This window comes from Sebastes umbrosus, chromosome 5, assembly GCF_015220745.1.
Source record: "Sebastes umbrosus isolate fSebUmb1 chromosome 5, fSebUmb1.pri, whole genome shotgun sequence".
In the NCBI taxonomy this organism is placed as follows: Eukaryota; Metazoa; Chordata; class Actinopteri; order Perciformes; family Sebastidae; genus Sebastes; species Sebastes umbrosus.
The window spans coordinates 5,459,168-5,479,757 of NC_051273.1; the positions used below are offsets into that span (position 1 = coordinate 5,459,168).

The 20,590-nt window shown below is 34.7% G+C and overlaps 3 protein-coding genes across 3 annotated transcripts; 2 read left to right on the forward strand and 1 right to left on the reverse strand.

Moving 5' to 3' along the window:
- Positions 1-931: 931 nt before the first annotated feature.
- LOC119488470 (E3 ubiquitin-protein ligase rnf213-alpha) lies at positions 932-5,547 on the forward strand. Its single transcript, XM_037770176.1, has 3 exons — positions 932-943; positions 3,329-3,507; positions 4,987-5,547. The coding sequence occupies exons 1-3, from the start codon at positions 932-934 to the stop codon at positions 5,141-5,143; spliced, it is 348 nt and encodes a 115-aa protein (XP_037626104.1). The 3' UTR covers positions 5,144-5,547.
- A 1,303-nt stretch (positions 5,548-6,850) lies between these two features.
- On the reverse strand, positions 6,851-11,632 carry lsm4 (LSM4 homolog, U6 small nuclear RNA and mRNA degradation associated). Its single transcript, XM_037770528.1, has 5 exons — positions 11,493-11,632; positions 9,296-9,337; positions 8,801-8,899; positions 8,196-8,376; positions 6,851-7,764 (listed from the first exon to the last, which is right to left on the reverse strand). The coding sequence occupies exons 1-5, from the start codon at positions 11,493-11,495 to the stop codon at positions 7,643-7,645; spliced, it is 447 nt and encodes a 148-aa protein (XP_037626456.1). The 5' UTR covers positions 11,496-11,632; the 3' UTR covers positions 6,851-7,642.
- Positions 11,633-12,655: 1,023 nt separating this feature from the next.
- Positions 12,656-19,841, forward strand: LOC119488842 (pyroglutamyl-peptidase 1-like). The gene is made up of 5 exons (XM_037770791.1): positions 12,656-12,820; positions 15,265-15,317; positions 16,907-17,023; positions 17,513-17,745; positions 19,096-19,841. The coding sequence occupies exons 1-5, from the start codon at positions 12,787-12,789 to the stop codon at positions 19,289-19,291; spliced, it is 633 nt and encodes a 210-aa protein (XP_037626719.1). The 5' UTR covers positions 12,656-12,786; the 3' UTR covers positions 19,292-19,841.
- Positions 19,842-20,590: the final 749 nt, after the last annotated feature.

The following is a 20,590-nucleotide window of genomic DNA, read 5'->3' on the forward strand; positions in this document are numbered from 1 at the left end:
TTTCGGACTTTTTTTTTCAAACTTTTTTCAGACTTTTTTCAGACTTTTTTCAGACTTTTTCAGAAAAAAAAAGTTTGAAAAAAAAAAGTCCGAAAAATGTCTAGAAAAAAAGTTTGACAAATGTTGAAAAAAGTATTAACAATGTCTGCAAAAGGTACAAAAAAAAAAAAAAAAAAAAAAAAAAAAAAAGACTGGAAAAAAAATGTCTGCAAAAAAAGTTTGACAAATGTTGGAAAAATGTTGGAAAAGACAAAAGTCTAAACAATGTCTGAAAAAGGTACAAAAAAATAAAAAAGTCTGAAAAAAGTTTGAAAAAAAAATGTTTGAAAATGTTGGAAAACAAAAGTCTAAACAATGTCTGAAAAAAGGTACAAAAAAAAAAAAAAAGAAGTCTGAAAAATGTCTGAAACAAAGTCTGAAAAAAAGTCTGAAAAATGTCTGAAAAAAAAAGTTTGAAAAAAAAAAGTCCGAAAAATGTCTAGAAAAAAAAGTCCGAAAAATGTCTAGAAAAAAAAGTTTGACAAATGTTTGGAAAAAAAGAAGTATTAACAATGTCTGCAAAAAAGGTAAAAAAAAAAAAAAAAGACTGGAAAAAAGTTTGACAAATGTTGGAAAAATGTTGGAAAACAAAAGTCTAAACAATGTCTGAAAAAGGTACAAAAAAAAATAAAAAAAAAAAAGTCTGAAAAAAGTCTGAAAAAAAAATTTGAAAAAAAAAATGTTGAAAAAATGTTGAAAAACAAAAGTCTAAACAATGTCTGAAAAAAGGTAAAAAAAAAAAAAAAAAAAAAAAAAGAAGTCTAAAAATGTCTGAAAAAAAAGTCTGAAAAAAAGTCTGAAAAATGCTTGAAAAAAAAGTTTGAAAAAAAAAAAGTCCGAAAAATGTCTAGAAAAAAAAGTTTGACAAATGTTGGAAAAAAAAGTATTAACAATGTTGCAAAAGGTAAAAAAAAAAAAGACTGGGAAAAAAAGTTTGCAAATGTTGGAAAAATGTTGGAAAACAAAAGTCTAAACAATGTCTGAAAAGGTACAAAAAAAATAAAAAGTAAAAGTTCTGAAAAAAGTTTGAAAAAAAATGTTTGAAAATGTTGGAAAAACAAAAGTCTAAAAAATTCTGAAAAGGTAAAAAAAAAAAAAAAAAAAAAAAAGAAGTCTGAAAAATGGTCTGAAAAAAAGTCTGAAAAATGTCTGAAAAAAAAAGTTTGAAAAAAAATGTTTGAAAAATGTTGGAAACAAAAAGTCTAAACAATGTCCTGAAAAAGTAAAAAAAAAAAAAAAAAAAAGAAGTCTGAAAAATGTCTGAAAAAAAAGTCTGAAAAAAAGTCTGAAAAAATGCCTGAAAAAAAAGTTTGAAAAAAAAAAGTCCGAAAAATGTCTAGAAAAAAAAAGTTTTGACAAATGTTGAAAAAAGTATTAAACAATGTCTGCAAAAGGTAAAAAAAAAAAAAAAAAAAAAAGACTGGAAAAATGTCTGCAAAAAAAGTTTGACAAATGTTGGAAAAATGTTGGAAAACAAAAAGTCTAAACAATGTCTGAAAAAGGTACAAAAAATAAAAAGTCTGAAAAAAAGTTTGAAAAAAAATGTTTGAAAATGTTGGAAAACAAAAGTCTAAACAATGTCTGAAAAAAGGTACAAAAAAAAAAAAAAAAAGAAGTCTGAAAAAATGTCTGAAACAAAGTCGGAAAAAAAGTCTGAAAAAAAGTCTGAAAAATGTCTGAAAAAAAAGTTTGAAAAAAAAAGTCCGAAAAATGTCTAGAAAAAAAAGTTGACAAATGTTTGGAAAAAAAAGTATTAACAATGTCTGCAAAAGGTAAAAAAAAAAAGACTGGTAAAAAAAGTTTGACAATGTTGGAAAAATGTTGGAAAACCAAAGTCTAAACAATGTCTGAAAAAGGTACAAAAAAATAAAAAAAAAAAAGTCTGAAAAAAGTCTGAAAAAAAAGTTTGAAAAAAAAAAATGTTTGAAAATGTTGGAAAAACAAAAGTCTAAACATGTCTGAAAAAAGGTAAAAAAAAAAAAAAAAAAAAAAAGAAGTCTGAAAAATGTCTGAAAAAAAGTCTGAAAAAAAGTCTGAAAAATGCCTGAAAAAAAAAAGTTTGAAAAAAAAAGTCCGAAAAATGTCTAGAAAAAAAGTTTTGACAAATGTTGGAAAAAAAAGTATTAACAATGTCTGCAAAAGGTAAAAAAAAAAAAAAAGACTGAAAAAAAAAGTTTGACAAATGTTGGAAAAAATGTTGGAAAAACAAAAGTCTAAACAATGTCTGAAAAAGTACAAAAAAATAAAATAAAAAGTCTGAAAAAAGTTGAAAAAAAAAGGTTTGAAAAATGTTGGAAACAAAGTCTAAACAATGTCTGAAAAAGGTAAAAAAAAAAAAAAAAAAAAAAAAGAAGTCTGAAAAATGTCTGAAAAAAAGTCTGAAAAAATGTCCTGAAAAAAAAAGTTTGAAAAAAAAGTCCGAAAAATGTCTAGAAAAAAAAAGTTTGACAAATGTTGGAAAAAAGTATTAACAATGTCTGCAAAAGGTAAAAAAAAAAAAAAAGGACCTGGAAAAAAAGGTTTGACAATTGTTTGGAAAAATGTTGGAAAACAAAAGTCTAAACAATGTCTGAGAAAAGTACAAAAAAATAAAAAAAAAAAAAAAGTCTGAAAAAAGTCTGAAAAAAAAGTTTGAAAAAAAATGTTTGAAAATGTTGGAAAACAAAAGTCTAAACAATGTCTGAAAAAGGTAAAAAAAAAAAAAAAAAAAAAAAGAACGGAAAAAATGTCTGCAAAAAAAGTTTGACAAAATGTTGGAAAAATGTTGGGAAAACTAAAATCTAAACAATGTCTGAAAAAGGTACCAAAAAATAAAAAAAAAAAAGTCTGAAAAAAGTTTGAAAAAAAATGTTTGAAAATGTGGAAAAACAAAAGTCTAAACAATGTCTGAAAAGGTAAAAAAAAAAAAAAAAAAAAGAAGTCTGAAAATGTCTGAAAAAAAAGTCTGAAAAAAAGTCTGAAAAAATGGTCTGAAAAAAAAGTTTGAAAAAAAAAGTCCGAAAAATGTCTATAAAAAAAACGTTTGACAAATGTTTGGAAAAAAAGTATTAACAATGTCTGCAAAAGGTAAAAAAAGAAAAAAAAAAAAAAAAAAAAAAAAGAACTGGAAAAAATGTCTGCAAAAAAGTTTGACAAATGTTGGAAAAAATGTTGGAAAACAAAAGTCTAAACGTGTCTGAAAAAGGTACAAAAAAAAAAAAAAAAAAGACTGGAAAAAATGTCCGTGTCAGAATATACACGGTAATTTAACACATATGTGAAATACCTCCCTCCATGTTTCTATCAAAAGGAGCCTTTTTTGAGGTATCCAGCTGAGTACCTGAAAGCACTGACAGAGGAAGACAAGAAGGAGCTGAAAGGCTTCATGTCCACGGGAAAAGTGGACCAGTGGCTGCTTGAGATGCACGAGTTCCTCCTGTTGAGTCTGGGCCGCCTGAGGGCCACCGACGACTACAAACCATCCTGGAGGTAAACCTGTTAAACTAAATCTTTCCTTGTTAATGCAGTTGCTCCCCAAAGATCTCTCAGGCCGAATTTTGTGCAAGAGACATCTAAATTATATCATTATTATTTAGAAAGATGCAGCTATATAAAACATAAAGTCTTGGGTCCTCGTTCAGGATTCGGATGGCCTGAGGGAAGTAGCTCCTCTGTAGCCTCTCCGTTCTGGCCCTATGACTGTGGTAGCGCTTCCCCGACCGCAACAGTTCAAAGAAAATCCTAAACATCATATTTACTTTGTGTGTTTCAGCAACAAGGTGATGCTCAGACTTCACTGTTTTGTCTTTTAACACCAGAAGTTGTAATGCGTCCCGTTGCTTGTGATCATCTTGTGTCTGCATTTTAGCAAATATCTGAGCAGTTTTATAATAAAACACAGAGTAATATCTGCAGTGGTTGTATTGATGTCACACCATATGACCTCCTCAAAAATATGGACGTGGCTGTGTGAACCGATCAGGGCAGCGACTTTTTACTATTAACTCTTCACTATAGCCAGCAACATGCTGATACAGAATTTATATGTGATACTATCAAACAGAGAGATGATTATAACAAGCTTAAAGCAGCTAAAGGGTAAAGGAGGTGGAGGGACTGTATGTGAAGGGGTTGAAAGTGTGGAATTTTAAGTATGCACACTTTGTGAAACATCCACCCGTTTTCTTAAGTACTTGTTGTGAAGGGAGCCTGTCAAGTATTTGTCATGAGGCTGGGTACAGCCTGGACATATAGCCAGGAGTAATAGAGGAGTAATGTCTACCTGAGCAGAGAATGAAGTCGCTCTCCCTCTGTGTGTCTTGTAACCCGAGCTTTTCCGTGCCCATAGCTTGGCCGACCACACATGCTTTTAATGCATGTTCGTGTATGTGAGCGTGCCCCACTGGCTAGCTCACATGCACTGCTCTCATATGGTGGTTACAGCTGATAACGCCGTCCCAACTGATGGCATTGTTGCGAAGCGTAGAACTCACCCTCCGGTTCCACCCCAGGTTAACACTGTTATCTCTGTCAGCAGTGTTGCCCTTATTTGCACTGTTGCGCTGCTAGCACCATTAGCTGCAAGCCGCCAGCTCAGCTGTCGCCATGTTGAGAGCCGTGCGGAGGCAATAGAAATGCTCCCAATCTCGCATTCAGCCCCTTTAATAGATTAAAGAAATACGCCCCTCAAAACGATTAATTTTTGTTCAGTTAATGTTTATAAACTTGGACTGCTTTGTCTTAAAGCTATGAACCAGAGAAAAAACCTTTGGATTTTTGGTAATATGTTCTCTGTGGTCGGCTGCTGTCAATCACAACCCTGGCCAGTCGACAGTAAATGTACAGTAATGAAAAACATAAACCAAAAGGATGCCGTTAAGAAAAACTACCATGACGCTGGTGCTGAAGGGTTCTGGTTCCTGTATGCAAACATGGTCCTTATCATCCACATCTTTTCCTTCTTCTCAGTGTGAAAGAGACGGTGTGTGCCTACATGGACCGTAAACAAGTGGAGGTGCCTCCTTACGTGGAGGACAAGTTTCCTGAAAATCTGCTGATGTCCCAGATTGTGGAAACCTGGAAATGTGCCATCACAGCCAAACAGGACTGGATGATGGAGGGATGAACGGGATGACTTCAGATTCAGGTTAATTGCTGATTATACATATTCGAAACGAATGAGGTTAGATTTGACTTTTTTTCTTTTATTTGTTTGTGTTTTTATTGATGTTTCTGAGATGATTATGTATGAAAGACAAACAGAATGACCTTAAGACTCTTAAAGACAATGAAGCATAACAAAACTGATTGAACTTGAGTAAACACAGCCTTGAATATACAGTTTGTTTAGTGTTATCATGAGCCAGCTGTTCATTTACTGCCTTTTGTCACTATATTAGAAATCATTTGAAGGCTCATTTGAAGAAAATATCAGGATCTACTCAAGAAAATGTTGTGACGTTGACAATCATATACTCTGTAACTGTTTTATATTATCTTTTTCACGATTGCTTTTTATATTAGAATTCATTTGAAGACTCATTTGAAGAAAATATCAGGATCTACTCAAGAAGATGTTGTGACGTTGACAATCATATGATGTGCAACTGTTTTATATTATCTTTTTCACGATTGCTTTTTACATTTTTGAGCTAAAATGTATTTTACTATTGACCACCAGAATATGATAATTAGGGTGATGGTGGTACAATAAAGTAGTATAGAACAAATATGATACGTCACATTTTGCATTTTATTTTTCTTAAGCATTTTAGCACATATAGTTGGCAGTTTGCTTGGAATTGATTATACAGTGTTTGTTTGATTTATCTGATTTATGTTGTTGTTAGATCATGTTTGGGATTATAGACTCTAGAAAATCATGGTCATAGTCTGTGACTTCACCCATGAGTGACGACAGGGATGTTTGAAGCCTGGATATGCTTGTACTCTTCTCTTCTAGTTTCAGAAAATCTAAATCAGGAAATGGGAAACAAAACATGTCTGAACTCTTTAATAATAAATAATGTGTTACAAGCTCCAGATCTCACAGTGATGTCCAAAATCTGCTTACGTACTGGCCAACAGACGATTTTATGTAAAGCAAGTCATCTTTCACAACTGTACATCTACAAGCAGTAAATGTTCATATTTCTATTTTCTTAATGATTAAATTTGGAAATGATTACATTTGTGCAACTTATCAATAAATCAATTCATACTGATATTGTTTTGAGTTTAAATTGGTTTTTGGGAGGTTAAGATATTATGGTCACTAAATTAAATGAAAACAACTTTTAATTCCAGTCTGATCCAAGAAACAAAGTACTGACCTGCTGGTCCAGTCTTTCCACAATTGTTTTTTTATTGTGTGATAAATGAGATTATGAACAGTCAGATGAGGATTTGGTAATCTATTCCAACTTTTCATCAGGTTTACATGATGTTTTTCAAAACTTTAAAGACCAAAAATAAAAAAAGACTAGCTTGGTCCCATTCAAGAAATGAACTCCTTTATGTACGCGACTGCAAATTTGCTGAAAAATGTGAGGTTACATTTGGAACTTTTCCATGAGATTTTAACTTTTTTCCTTATTATACAACGCATCATCCACGTAAACCTCCTTATATTCATTCCAATTCTGCTTTTTTTGTTATAGATTTAAAAACCCACCATTTGCTAATCCTGGACATTAATCAAGAATTATAATCTCCATATAATTTAAAGGACACATTCATCCAAGAGAAGTGGGTGAGTGTAGCCGTATCCACATAGTTTTGACTAACAGAACAAATAGCAGGCAGAAACACTGTTCTAAATAAATTCAACCACTTTAACAAAAGTTGTTTTATTCTCATTGTCTCATGTAAATAAATTACAACATCGTCTTTAGTTACAAAAATAAAATGAAACCCAACCAACATGACACACATTGGACTTATCCATTTCAGACTTAAGAATATGAGAATCTTTTTTTTCTGGAAATCCTAATGATCATAATGTGATGTCTTACAAATGCTTTAACAAAAGTGTTGATTTTCAGGGACTGAATTCTCGTCCCAAACCGACTGCCAGTCTACTGGTCCACCTGTCGTTATCAGACCGTACGACGCAGCAGACAAACTACAGAACGTCACAAACATAAAGAGCAATTTAAAAAATAATATTCATGCAACAGAAGTTGGGGCTGGGCAGTTTCTTTACAATGAAAACTACCTGAGACAAGTTGACAAAAAAACAAAAATAAAAACCTCATTCCAGTGTATCTACTGATGGAAAACTGTTTTTGGATAATACAATGTGATTTGTGATACAAAATGTTCTTGCAAAGTTGTAATGACACACATTATTAATGGATACTAAAGAAGTCTGTCAGCTCTGTCTGATACACTGGTATATGGTCATACTAAAAAAATGTTAATACCAACTTACAGATGCTAAAAAACAAAATTCAGTGCTAAAGCACAGCTTCTCTTAACGTCTCCCGGTGTGATTTCTGCAATGGTCAGTCCTGACAAACATCCCAGCAGAAGGAAACACCAGAGGGTTAATTTTATCTTCATGTACTGAAGGAGAAATCGCTCTGAATAACAGGATGTGTTGTAGAAGGTGTAATGTTGTCTGTCAGTGCTGGTTCTTCATTCCCTGTGGTTTGCCCGATTTCTTATCCTGCTGCTGCAGCTGCAGCTGCTGCTGCTGGCCCCGACCAGGACCAGTCATTCCTCGGCCACGACCGCCAAACAGACCTGCAGAGAGAAACAGAAAGAGAAACGTCTGTTCATTTTTGTTGACTGTGATAACTATTATTCGGACAAATCGCAGTTTGCCAGATTATTTTATAAGAAAAGATGAAACCATCCAATCTAAGACAGGTTCACTTTGAGTGATAAGGGTGCTAACGTGACAACAATTCAGGAACTGATGCTCAGAAAACACAAAAAAAACTTGAGCCCTCTTACAATCCGTTTGGGCAAAACCCTCGATGCCCCGGAGAGTGTGTGTACTTTATAATATCAGAGAAATTTGGAAACAACCATAAACTGACGTGCCAATATTCAGGCCCAATCCTAATGTCATTTTATGTGGATATTGAGATTGGGCCTCAGATTATGACAACAGGCACAAACAAACGCCCCTGCAGCGGTCCGTCTGATGAGCAGCGAGTGTTTCCACTCACCTCGGCCGGCTCCTCCTCTTCCTTTGCCCTGCTGTTTGTTCTGCTGAGCGCCTCCACGTCCGCGGCCCTTCGACACCACCTCCTCCTTCACCATGTCGATGATCTCGTCTGGGATTCGCAGGTACTTGATGGTGCTTCCTCTGATGTAGCACTCAGGCATCCTCCAAAACTTATCTCCATCCTGTTAAGAGTGGAGTGGGAGGTGTCAATGCATCCTAATCATGATGCCACAAGCTTCAGTCTACACCTTTTCAGTCAGGAGAAGGTCTTTATACTAGGTTGTATTGGTTTCTATTGTACTGTTTTGATGGGAGTGATTGCCATTTTTTTTTCTTTCTTGTGTAATTATCTACAGGCCTAAAAAACATAAAAAGCTTTATGTACTATGGAGTGATTGTTAGAAGTGTCTGTGGTTACTGGCTATAAACATTTTCAGAGAAATGCACCTAATCTACAGCGGACTCAGCAGACAACACTGACCCCTACAGCTAAATCTACATGTAAACACTGGACCACACAGATGTCTGCTTTTCTTTCTTAACAATAAGAAACACTGTCTACAGTTTTAGTGACAGCAGAGAAGTGAGACCAGAGCTCAGCTTTACCCGTGAGGTGCAGATGACTTCTCTCAGGTTGATGTTCATCCAGTTGTCACAGCTCACCAGGTGACCGTTGTACGTCTCTCCATTCTTCAGCTCCACCAGCTGAGGACACAAAATAACAACCAGTGTTGTTAATTGATTTCCAATAATAAATATATATATATATATATATATATATATATATATATATATATATATATATATATATATATATATAATAATTAATTAATTAATTAATTAATAATTAATACCTATTTTAATCAATTGATAGCTCTAAAATATTTACATTAAAATTAGAAACCATGACTTCAGTCTTTAGGCAATTTTTTCAGTGATAACTTTCTGCACAAACACCTTGAAATAAACTTTACTAATAATGATGAACACTTTACAGGTTAAATTATTAATCTGTAATAGATAATCGACAGTAAAACATGTCAGGTTACAGTGTGACAACATGAGCTCCTTGACAGCAGAAAGAGTCGAGTGTCTCCTCACCATAGGATGGTTCTGGGCAGTCTTCAGCAGAGACAGAGGAAGCTGCAAAACAACAGAAAAAACAGGTCACACGGAGGAGTTCATCTCCATTCAACATGATTTAGTTACCTCAGTGGTAACCTTCCAGGACTACAGTTTCATACATATAGAGCAGGGGTCAGCAACCTTTACTAACAAAAGAGTCATTTTAGTCAAAAAAAAAAAAAAAATCTGTCTGGAGCCGCAAAACATTTGAGCATTGTGATGAAGGTAACACAGTTTATAATCTAAGTATATAGTATATAAGTCTAATGCAGTGAGGCCAAAGTGCAAATGTGCATCGGAGTATTAGGGCCACATTGAGGGAAAAAACATCTGAGATTTCCAGAATAAAGTCAGAATATTACTGACAAAAGTTGTAATATTCTGGGAATTAAGTCGTAATATTACGAGAATAAAGTCATAACTTTACGAGAAAAAAGTCGTAATATGAGAATTAAGTCATAACTTTACGAAAATAATTCAGAATATTACGAGAATAAAGACATAACTTTATGAGAATAAAGTCATAACTTTACGAGAAAAAAAAGAAAATAACTCGTAAAATTACTACTTTATAATATTGACTTTATTCTCATAATACTACGACTTTTTTCTCTTAAACTTCTGATTTTATTCTCATACTATTACAACTTTTTTTCTCATAATTTTATGACTTTATTCTCATAATATTACGTCTTTTTTCTCATAAACTTGTGACTTTATTCTTGTAATATTATGACTTTATTCTCGTAATATTATGACTTTATTCTCATACTATTACCACCTTTTTTCTCATAATTTTATGACTTTATTCTCATAATATTACGACTTTTTTCTCATAAACTTGTGACTTTATTCTCGTAATATTATGACTTTATTCTCATAATATTATGACTTTATTCTCATACTATTACCACCTTTTTTCTCATAATTTTATGACTTTATTCTCGTAATATTATGACTTTATTCTCGTAATATTATGACTTTATTCTCATACTATTACCACCTTTTTTCTCATAATTTTATGACTTTATTCTCATAATATTACGACTTTTTTCTCATAAACTTGTGACTTTATTCTCGTAATATTATGACTTTATTCTCATAATATTATGACTTTATTCTCATACTATTACCACCTTTTTTCTCATAATTTTATGACTTTATTCTCGTAATATTATGACTTTATTCTCGTAATATTATGACTTTATTCTCATACTATTACCACCTTTTTTCTCATAATTTTATGACTTTATTCTCATAATATTACGACTTTTTTCTCATAAATTTGTGACTTTATTCTCGTAATATTACGACTTTTTTCTCATAAACTTGTGACTTTATTCTCGTAATATTATGACTTTATTCTCATAATATTATGACTTTATTCTCATACTATTACCACCTTTTTTCTCATAATTTTATGACTTTATTCTCGTAATATTATGACTTTATTCTCGTAATATTATGACTTTATTCTCATACTATTACCACCTTTTATCTCATAATTTTATGACTTTATTCTCATAATATTACAACTTTTTTCTCATAATTTTATGACTTTATTCTCATAATATTACGACTTTTTTCTCATAAATTTGTGACTTTATTCTCATAATATTACAACTGTTTTCCTCGATGTGGCCCTAACACCACGTCATACTGTCGTACCATAGACCTACAACAATGATATATAAAAATGAAAATGTAAACAATAAACAGTTATTCATGTCCATGTTTATAACTCCACAGGGAGCCACTGGAGAGGAGCTGAAGAGCCTCATGTGGCTCCAGAGAGCCCTGAGTTAGACGTCATCCAGAGACACCAAGCAGCCTGATCACATCACATCAGCAGTGTTTGCTCACTCACCTTACTTTACTCTATGCGAGGCAACAAACCACCCCAGTTTAAAGTTAAATAAGCTCATACCACCACGTCATCGTGATATAGAGGTTCTCTGTAACTGCATTGTTCAGTCTGTGAGCTTTTAAAACAACAACCAGTGTGAATGATGTTTAATGTTAGCTCCAGTAGCGCTAGCTGCTTTAGCTTAGCATCAGTAGCTGTGTGACCTACAGCGCTACACAGAGCTGCTGCCAACACAGGTAGATGACTGTAGCTACTGGACATCTAGACTATCCACGTGTTATCTGAACACCACGGTTAAATACTCACCATTGTGTTGGTTTCTGTGTGAGGGTTTGAGTTTCACTTTGCTGTCTTGGCCTTTCACTGACACGATCTCACCACCGACTGTTCTTCTTCTTCCTCTAGAGAGCTTCCGGCGCTGCGGTGTGTGATCACTGCTGTGTTATAACATGCTGCCCTCTACAGGCAACAACACTCACTGACACACATTTTAATCTTATTATCTTTAGGTAAAGTGGTGATACATATACTATCCCAAGAAAAGGTATTAGTTTATGGTTGTTATTATTATCATGTTATCAAATATATCTGTCACTTGAACGTGTGTTCCAGCAATAATAAAATACAGAGCATAAACCATAAATGAGGGATATTATACCCATTACTCTGATGTTAAAATAAATATAAATATAAAAACAAATGTATATATTTCCCATATGTTATTCAGTGTGTACTGTGGTTCGTTGATATAGCTATTAATGTTGTGTAGGACTCATAAGTGATCCAGGGAGGGATTTTGTATTGATAGTGAAAGATTTTCAACTTTTCTTACAAAGGAAGGAAAAAAAGAAAAAGGAGAAAAAAGATGTGGATATGTTTATGTATATATGTATATAAAGAAAAAGGAGAAAAAAGATGTGGAAAGAAAAAGGAGAAAAAAGGTGTGGTTATATATCTATATATATATCTATATATATATATATAGATATATATATAGATATATAAAGAAAAAGGAGAAAAAAGATGTGGAAAGAAAAAGGAGAAAAAAGGTGTGGATATATATATATATATATATACATATATATATATATATATATATATAAAGAAAAAGGAGAAAAAATATGTAGAAATATATATATATAAATATATATATATATATATATATATATTAAAAGAAAAAGGATGTGGAAATATACATGTATATATGTATATAAGCTTTTTATATGTATAAATATATATATATATATTAAAAGAAAAAGGATGTGGAAATATACATATATACATATATATGTATATAAGCTTTTTATATGTATATATATATATATATATATATATATATTTCCACATATTTTTTCTCTTTCATTCATTGTACATTATCTATCTGCTCATTGCGTCATTAGCGTCCTATTGCTGACGTAGTGGCGTCACGTCTCACGCAGGCTCACGCAGCGGGCAGCTCCAGCAGCGCATGTTTCATTAGTGTGTGTCAGACGGAGCCTGCAGCTGTGGAGGGGATCGACTCTCTTTACGGGTCTTGGCTCTAAATAAAGACCGGATAAAGACAGGCGACGGACGGAGCCTCTCTGCAACAGGACGGGAGATGGATAACAGCAAACGGACTGTGGTGGTTACAGGTTGGTCTTCTTGTTTACCTCCATTGTTGTCAAACTGAACATCAACACCAGGCTGAAGTGGAGGAAAAGTTGTGCAGATGACAGCTGCTGCTAACGTTAATGGCGTCAGACGGTTACTGCTCCACTGTGTGAGGACAGCTGAAGGAAACAGTCTGCTTACAGTTGTTATAACAACAGTTATGTTTTATACAGGCTCTATATATAATATAATCCTGACAAGCTAGGGGAAATGATCTTTTTGTTGTTGTTTCCTGTCTTTCCTCAAAGGCCACATCAAACAAAACAATAATACATGACATCATTCAGTGGATATTAAATGCTGCTAGAATCTCTACAGAGCTGGCAATTGTTTATTTTTTTTGTGAAACAGGTTAATAATGCTAATAATGCATACAGTGATAATAATAATAATAATGCATACAGTGATAATAATAATAACTTATACAGTAATAATAATAATAATAATAATAATAATAATAATGCATACAGTGATAATAATGCATATAGTGATAATAATAATAATGCATACAGTGATAATAATAATAACTTATACAGTAATAATAATAATGCATACAGTGATAATAATAATAATAATAATGCATACAGTGCACTTTCATAGACTAAGTTACTGGAGCTACCCTGCACTATATTCAGTTTTAACAGTCTCTTCTGCACTATATTCACTTTTTTTACTAGTCCTGTATCACAGCTGTTACCCTGCACTATATTCACTTTTTTACTAGTCCTGTATCACAGCTGTTACCCTGCACTATATTCACTTTTAACAGTTTTCTTCATCTCCTTGTATTTTTATATCTGGTATATGTTTTTGTACTTTGCACTACTAACTTTTGTTGTAACATGTTTTGCACTATGGAACTGTGATGCTGGAAAGTTGAATTACCCTCAGGATTAATAAAGTTACTATCTATCTATCTATCTAGTTATTAACTGTGACTTTAATCTGTGTTACAGATATAATAAACAACAGACAGAGCAACCATAAATGAGCAATCTATAAAACCCTTGTTACCCTTTACTCTAATATTTTGTAGGACTCATATGGAGTATCTTAGGGAGGTGTTTTTGTAGTGATAGTGAAAACATGTTCAACTTCTATGACATAGAAATGCTTCTTCTTCCTGGCTTTGTATTGTGAGTTTCACAACAGTTGGATTCTGTCATTACATGGCTGGGCAAAGTTGTTAAAAGTAGCTAAATAACATAATAACAAGCCAATGATTGTTTTCCAGTATGTATTGGATTCTGTATGGAAGCTCATCCATTTTATTTCAGATTTAATCACATTTCTTTGCATTATAATATGAAAGTCTGGAACTACAACTGTTATTTCCGACTGCCTCCCAATCTGTCAGAAGCTGATTTGATTTTAAGAAACACATTTTGCATCACTATCAATTAAATAACAAAACCCCAAGTAACGATTACAGTGATATAACTATATCAGTGAATATTGATATATTACTCAGGGTTGTTTTCCCCCAAACAAGACTAATTGCAACTTCACTTACAATATTTTCCAATTGCACAAACTACTTCTATGTCTTGAACATTGAATCTGTGGAGGATAACAGAAGCAGTGACTTCTCAGACACAAAGGGCTGCAGAAGCTCGCCGTCCCAGCTGATACAAGTCGTGTAGATTGCCTGGGAACAGCACCTTCACAATAGCGGCCCGGCTGGCAGCTGCCGGCCCCTCACTCTGCTCCTTTTCAGCCGCCTGTCAGACAGACTGATCCCCCTCCACCCAACCCCCAGGGACCCACTGACCCTTGGAAGGGTGGTGGAAGGGGATCCGCTATAGATCCCTACATAAACAAGCCTCAGTTAATATCCATGGGCTAATGCTGCGATTGTATAGGTCATATGGAGTGATGCATGGAGTGACTTTTAGTGATAGTGATTGATTTTAATTTGGTAATTCAAGGAAAGCAGCAGTCTGCAGAACTGCAGGCATTTAAATTTGTTTTATAGGAGTGTTTATGTTTTCTGAAAATCTAGTATGTTGGAAGGTTTATGTCTGTATACTGTTGACAGTTTATATTGCAAATGCAATATTCAAGGAAATCACAATACAATTGCTGACAGTATCTAGCAGTCATACTATAAGACATGTAAAATTATCTGTATTCAAGCCTTAACAACAACAACACAGAAGGTACTGTAAGACTTGTGGTAGTTGCACTACATTCGTTTTCTGCTTCTCCAGAATGAAATGTATTTGCATTTACTTTGCTTTTTGGTATTTTTTATAGATGTGTCTAAGTGATCCCACCAGAAATACAATTGTTGGAAGAACAGACAATACATGGGTTGTTATCATTTCTGTTTGTGAAGATGCTAATTTTGTCATTATGTGTACAGACTCCATAGTTGTTCATGTAAACGCAGTACAGCAACCAATATAACACACGTGTTTTGCAGGTTTTGGGCCATTTGGAGAGCACACGGTCAACGCCAGCTGGGTAGCAGTACAGGTGTGTTTTACCCCCCTATTGCTGTTTTAATGCTCATATTTATATTTTTTTTGTTGTGTTAAATTAAATCAAATAGGAATCAGTATGTGCGGGTTCTTAGATTAAAATCAGACTGTTGTAATTCATGTGTTTGTAATTAAATACAATTTAACAAACAATTTACTTACTTGACTTATTTAGCCTTTTTTTAAATATAATAAAACAAGTCCTTAAGCTTTTCTAAAATGCTTTTTATGCATTCTTGGCAAAAAACATCACTATTACCTTTTAAATGTGGCACACCAACCTAATAAAGCTCATCATGTTTTGCGCCAAGACTTGACAGTCTGCAACAATAGTCTTATAATATAATATATAATAAGAGCAGGTGTGAATTCTTAAAAATGAATTTCTCACATTTAGGCTGTTTGTGGCGGTTACATGATAATCTGATGGTTGCCGGCCGGCGTCACACCGTGCAGCAGCGTGTTTCCCTGCTGGGGAAACTGCATGTGGGGGATGACGGTGGTTGTCAGGGTGTCTAGACGGACTTAATAAGGATATTAAAGGCAAACAAAAGGCTGCTTTGTGACGGGGTCACAGACGTGGTCAAACAAGCCTCTTTTCAATACAAGTGGGGGTCAGTGTCCAGGGCTGTTCGTCCAGCAGGGAGACTGGGGGAGGTGTCGGCCCACTGGCTGTGAAGCTGACCATTTATCTTACTTATAATATGTATGATTGCATCTTTTATTTCTTGCTTTTCTTATACTATTTATGAAAACCGTTGAGTATTGCAGTTATAATTTTGTTTGGTTTTCATATTACACGTTTTTTAAGATAAGTATAAAATAATGTTATTTGGAAAGGACAAGGCAAGTGAGAGACATCTGTCCTCTAAGAAATGCAAAAAAATTACATTTACCTGCTTGATTTTCAAAATATACTAAAAATGAGTTAAATAACATTTCACAGAAACATTTGGACACAAATTTTTATCATTGGTTCTGAATATGCTTCATCAGAAAGTTGTTTATTTTACATAAATTGCTCAGTACATTTGTGCGTAACAAAAAACAAGTACTGCAAAAGTCAAAAATCATAAATCTAAAATAGAAATTTATAATAAAAAAATATGAAAAATATATATACAAATATGTGAAATATATCTGTTTTTAAAATAAAAAGAGCTGTACAGTGTTTAAAAACAAAGAGGAATGAGCAAAATATTGACCAAGGAATGTGCAAATGCACAGATTAAAAAGTACGTTTCAAAAATCTGATTGCAATTGAAAATATTGTTTTAAACTCAAGATAATATATCTTTTGCTATAGCACCTTTACGATGACAACAGGCAAATGTAAGGAAATATTTTCAGTGGGCAGTGAGTTTGTGATGAGGGAATAGAGCAATGAGCAGGCATTTAGCAAATGAATATACAATTGGAGAAGTGGAAAAAAGATTTTAAAAAGTTGCTATTCTAGAAAAAAGGAATACACTTTGTTTGTCAAGGTTATCTACTATAGTTTCAGAACATGTGTTTTATCTAAACTCAAAGGTTTTGAAATACAAGAAAGTATTTCAGCTTTCATGTTTTTGTTTGTCCTGACAGGAACTGAAGAAGCTCGGACTGGGCGGTGAAGTGGACTTGCATGTATCCGAGGTCCCTGTAGAGTACCAGACGGTCCAGAGTTTGGTTCCTTCGTTATGGAAGAAGTATCATCCACTGGTAAGAGGAGAACGGGGTGTTACCTCTCCACATTATTCAGCCTTTAAAGGTGCAATACAGCAACTGGTGTCTGCCTCAGTTCCAGGTTAGGTCTGATTTTATTTACAGGTTTCAGGTGTTGTGTGAAAGCAAATGTAAGTTATAATTGGATCCGCTGGGCCCTGAGAACAATCAGATAATAACAAATGCATGCTGTGTTAAATTAAATTACATACAATTATGCAACACATTACCGGCTTGACTGTGGCTCTGAAGCAAGCTCGTTAAAAATGGGAAAATTGATACTTCGGTTTAATTGGGGTCCATGTCAGCTCTGGTTTAGTAGTCTGTTTCAGATCTGTGTTTTGTGTCAAATATAAGTGGATTTCTGCTTCTTTTTTATAGACACCTCAGGTTCAAACAAGCAGAGAAGTCAGAGAGCTGCCACAGATATACTGTAATACCTATATATATTCTGACTTGTGTTTTATTCATCTCTTTGTTTGCCAGTTGGTTGTCCATGTTGGAGTCTCGGGTATGGCCACCACTGTCACGCTGGAGAAGTGTGGCAGAAATCACGGCTACAAGGGCCTCGACAACAGCAGCTTCTGTCCTGATTCACAGTGTTGCATTGTGGGAGGCCCGGACTGTATCAACTCAGTTATTGACATGGAATCAGTCTGTAAGAGAGTGACCGCCTCGGGGCTGGGAGTAGCTGTGTCTGTCTCCAAAGACGCTGGAAGGTAATTATTACCTCCGCCAAGGCCGAAGGCCAAGGAAGGAGGTTATGTTTTCACCGGTGTTGGTTTGTTTGTTTGTTTGTTTGTTTGTCCGTTACCAGGATTATTACAAAAGTCTGCGATGGATTTGAATGAAATGTTTTAGAGGGGTGGGGTGTGGCACAGAGAACAATCCATTAGATTTAGATTAGACTGTAGATTTGGCATTTTTTCCCATTAAACTCAGTGAAATTACAGTTGAGTTCGACCAAAGCACACTTGGTGATTGTTGGAAAGAGTAACGACGGCGGTTTAGGTGACTTTTATTTTGTTTCTGTCCAGTTTGAATGAAGTGTTTTTCGATGCTCCTCTACGTTCAGCTGATCTCAACATAAACAAAAATACATGTGGATGATGACGCAAGCTGAACAGAGAGGGGGGCGGAGGTCTGCGCTCTCCGAGTGCCATTCTAGTTTACTTTATTTTTTACAGTTAGAATCAGCTTTTTGTTTTGCCTCTCACTTCTGGATCACATGCTTCAGCTCCTGAGGGATAGAGACATGAAAACACATTCACTTCACAAAAAGAAAACCTTCTTTTAATGGGAAAAAATGGAAGAGCAACAGAGGAGGGATCCCTCTCCCAGGACAGAGACATGCAAGAAATACTATTGTCTAGGCTATATTTTAAGGAACCTCTCGCCTACCTTCCTGCTTTATCACCCATGGCCGTGCAGTTCAGAGGATGAGATCGGTGCATGCTGCGAACACATACAGATTTCAGAGGAGACCGGTGGCGTTGAAAAAAGCCTGCCCTTTCACAACTACTCACTGACTGCTAACGTTACTCGCATCAAATAGCAGTCCACTTCTGAGATATTAGTCAGGCTGTAGTTACGATATCAACAGTGTCGGTTTATATGATCTGATCTGAAAGGATAGTTTTTTTTAATATAGGTACTTATCCATAGTCAGTGTATTACCTACAGTAGATGACGGTCGGCACACCTCCAGTTTGGAGAAGCAGACAGGAGTTACCACACGGAACCAAAGCAATGTAGTGCTGTGGACGGGGCCGACAGCAAAATGTATTTTAGCCCCCTTAAAATGTACACTAGAATTTTTCCGCCGGTTTACCTTGCCGTCAGACAGTCCTTTCCGACGGGGAACTTAAGTCATATCCATCTCGCAAAAGCCACCAGATGTACCTCATACAAGCCCACTTCAAAACACCCAAACTATCTCTTAAAGTATGCCAACTGTTGTTGTGATCTAGCAAATGAGGGCTTAGTGTGCACCCATGTGTACGGCTAATCTATGGTCTAGGTATGCAGAGACTTACAGTCATTTGATGCTGTGTTTTCTTCCCTAACAGGTATTTATGTGATTTCACCTACTACACGTCTCTGTACCTGAGCCACGGTCGCTCTGCCTTCGTTCATGTGCCTCCTCTTGGAAAGCCTTACAGCGGGGAGGACCTGGGCCGAGCGCTGCAGGCCATCATCCAGGAGATGCTGGAGCTTCTGGACCAGGCTGAAGAGAAGATCCACTGCCAGCAGCACTTCCACTAAGTGACCTACAGATGCCAACCAGCCTCTCCAGCCCTCACCACACAAGAGAAATTGCACTTAACCACAAGTAGCCAAACTTCTTTTTTTTTTATTGTTGTCTTTACTTGGACAAAATGAAAACTTCAGTGTATCGCATGTTTCCAGCGTTTGTTTCTCTTTGTCTTACGTTTTTGCTTCATGTTTTTCTAGCCCGACCCAGTTATGTTTTAATGTCTCCCGATGGCGAGAAGATAAAACGGGAGCCTAACTGTGATGTTGAGTTGTTTCTTGAGTCCTTTTTTCTTTATAAGAAGTTGTAATTTTGCCTTCTTTTACAAAGGTTATTTAAATCAGGGAACGGGTTGGTTCCAGCTCATATTCCCCCCAACTTTGTTGGCCCAATTCTGACAGAAAAAACCCAAATCCACCCCACTGAGATCTGGCCTCCAGGCTGTGCAATGTTATTTTACAGATCTCAAGTTCAGTGATTTAGTTGTAGGTATATCAGAATTGCCATAATGGCTGCACAATTATTTGAGAAAGTATTGAGCATTGCAATTATTACCACACAATTTCCTCTGAGGGATCTGTGTTTTGAAGTTGTGTGCGACACAAAATATGGTATACAATATAATTTGTATATCCATCAATATTCTTTTTAAGTAACTAAAGATCTTTTCTCTCTTATTCATTTAATATAATGAGTAACTTTTTTTAAATGTTAAACTGTTTAGAATACCTGTAATTTAAACAAAATGTTTAAACAGTTTGCAACATTTCAAGATCAAACTTGCAAAATCCCAAAATCCTTTTTTGTGCAGCCCTATTTTTTATTCCTTGATGAAAGCTTTCTGTTGTTCCCTTCATTGAATCAGGCATAGCTGCTTATTTTATCTGAAGATTTGATTTGATGAAGTTGGACTCTCGGTTCAGTCAGAGTTGGGCCTGGAATTTCATTTCTGTAGCACTTTCTTTTTTGTTTTTACATTTTTAAATAATCTGGAATATGGACAGCAATTGTAGCCATGTGAATTCTTGCATTTGGTATTTTTTATTTTCAGTCACTTTAACTTGAGATATGTAGCTTTCCAGACATATGTTTTATCTTGTTTGCCCCCCAATGATTATAATTATGCATGTGAGGTATCAGGCTTTATAGCTGCTTTATTTTCCTGAGCTTTTGTTTGTTCTGTTAAACAAACTGCAGCAGATTCTGTCACTGTGTTTGTGCTTCCTCCAAGTGTAGATATTCAGTTTTATGTTTTTTTTTATTGTGTTTCACGGTGTAGATCAGTGTTTCCCTGGCCGCTGAGTCGTCAA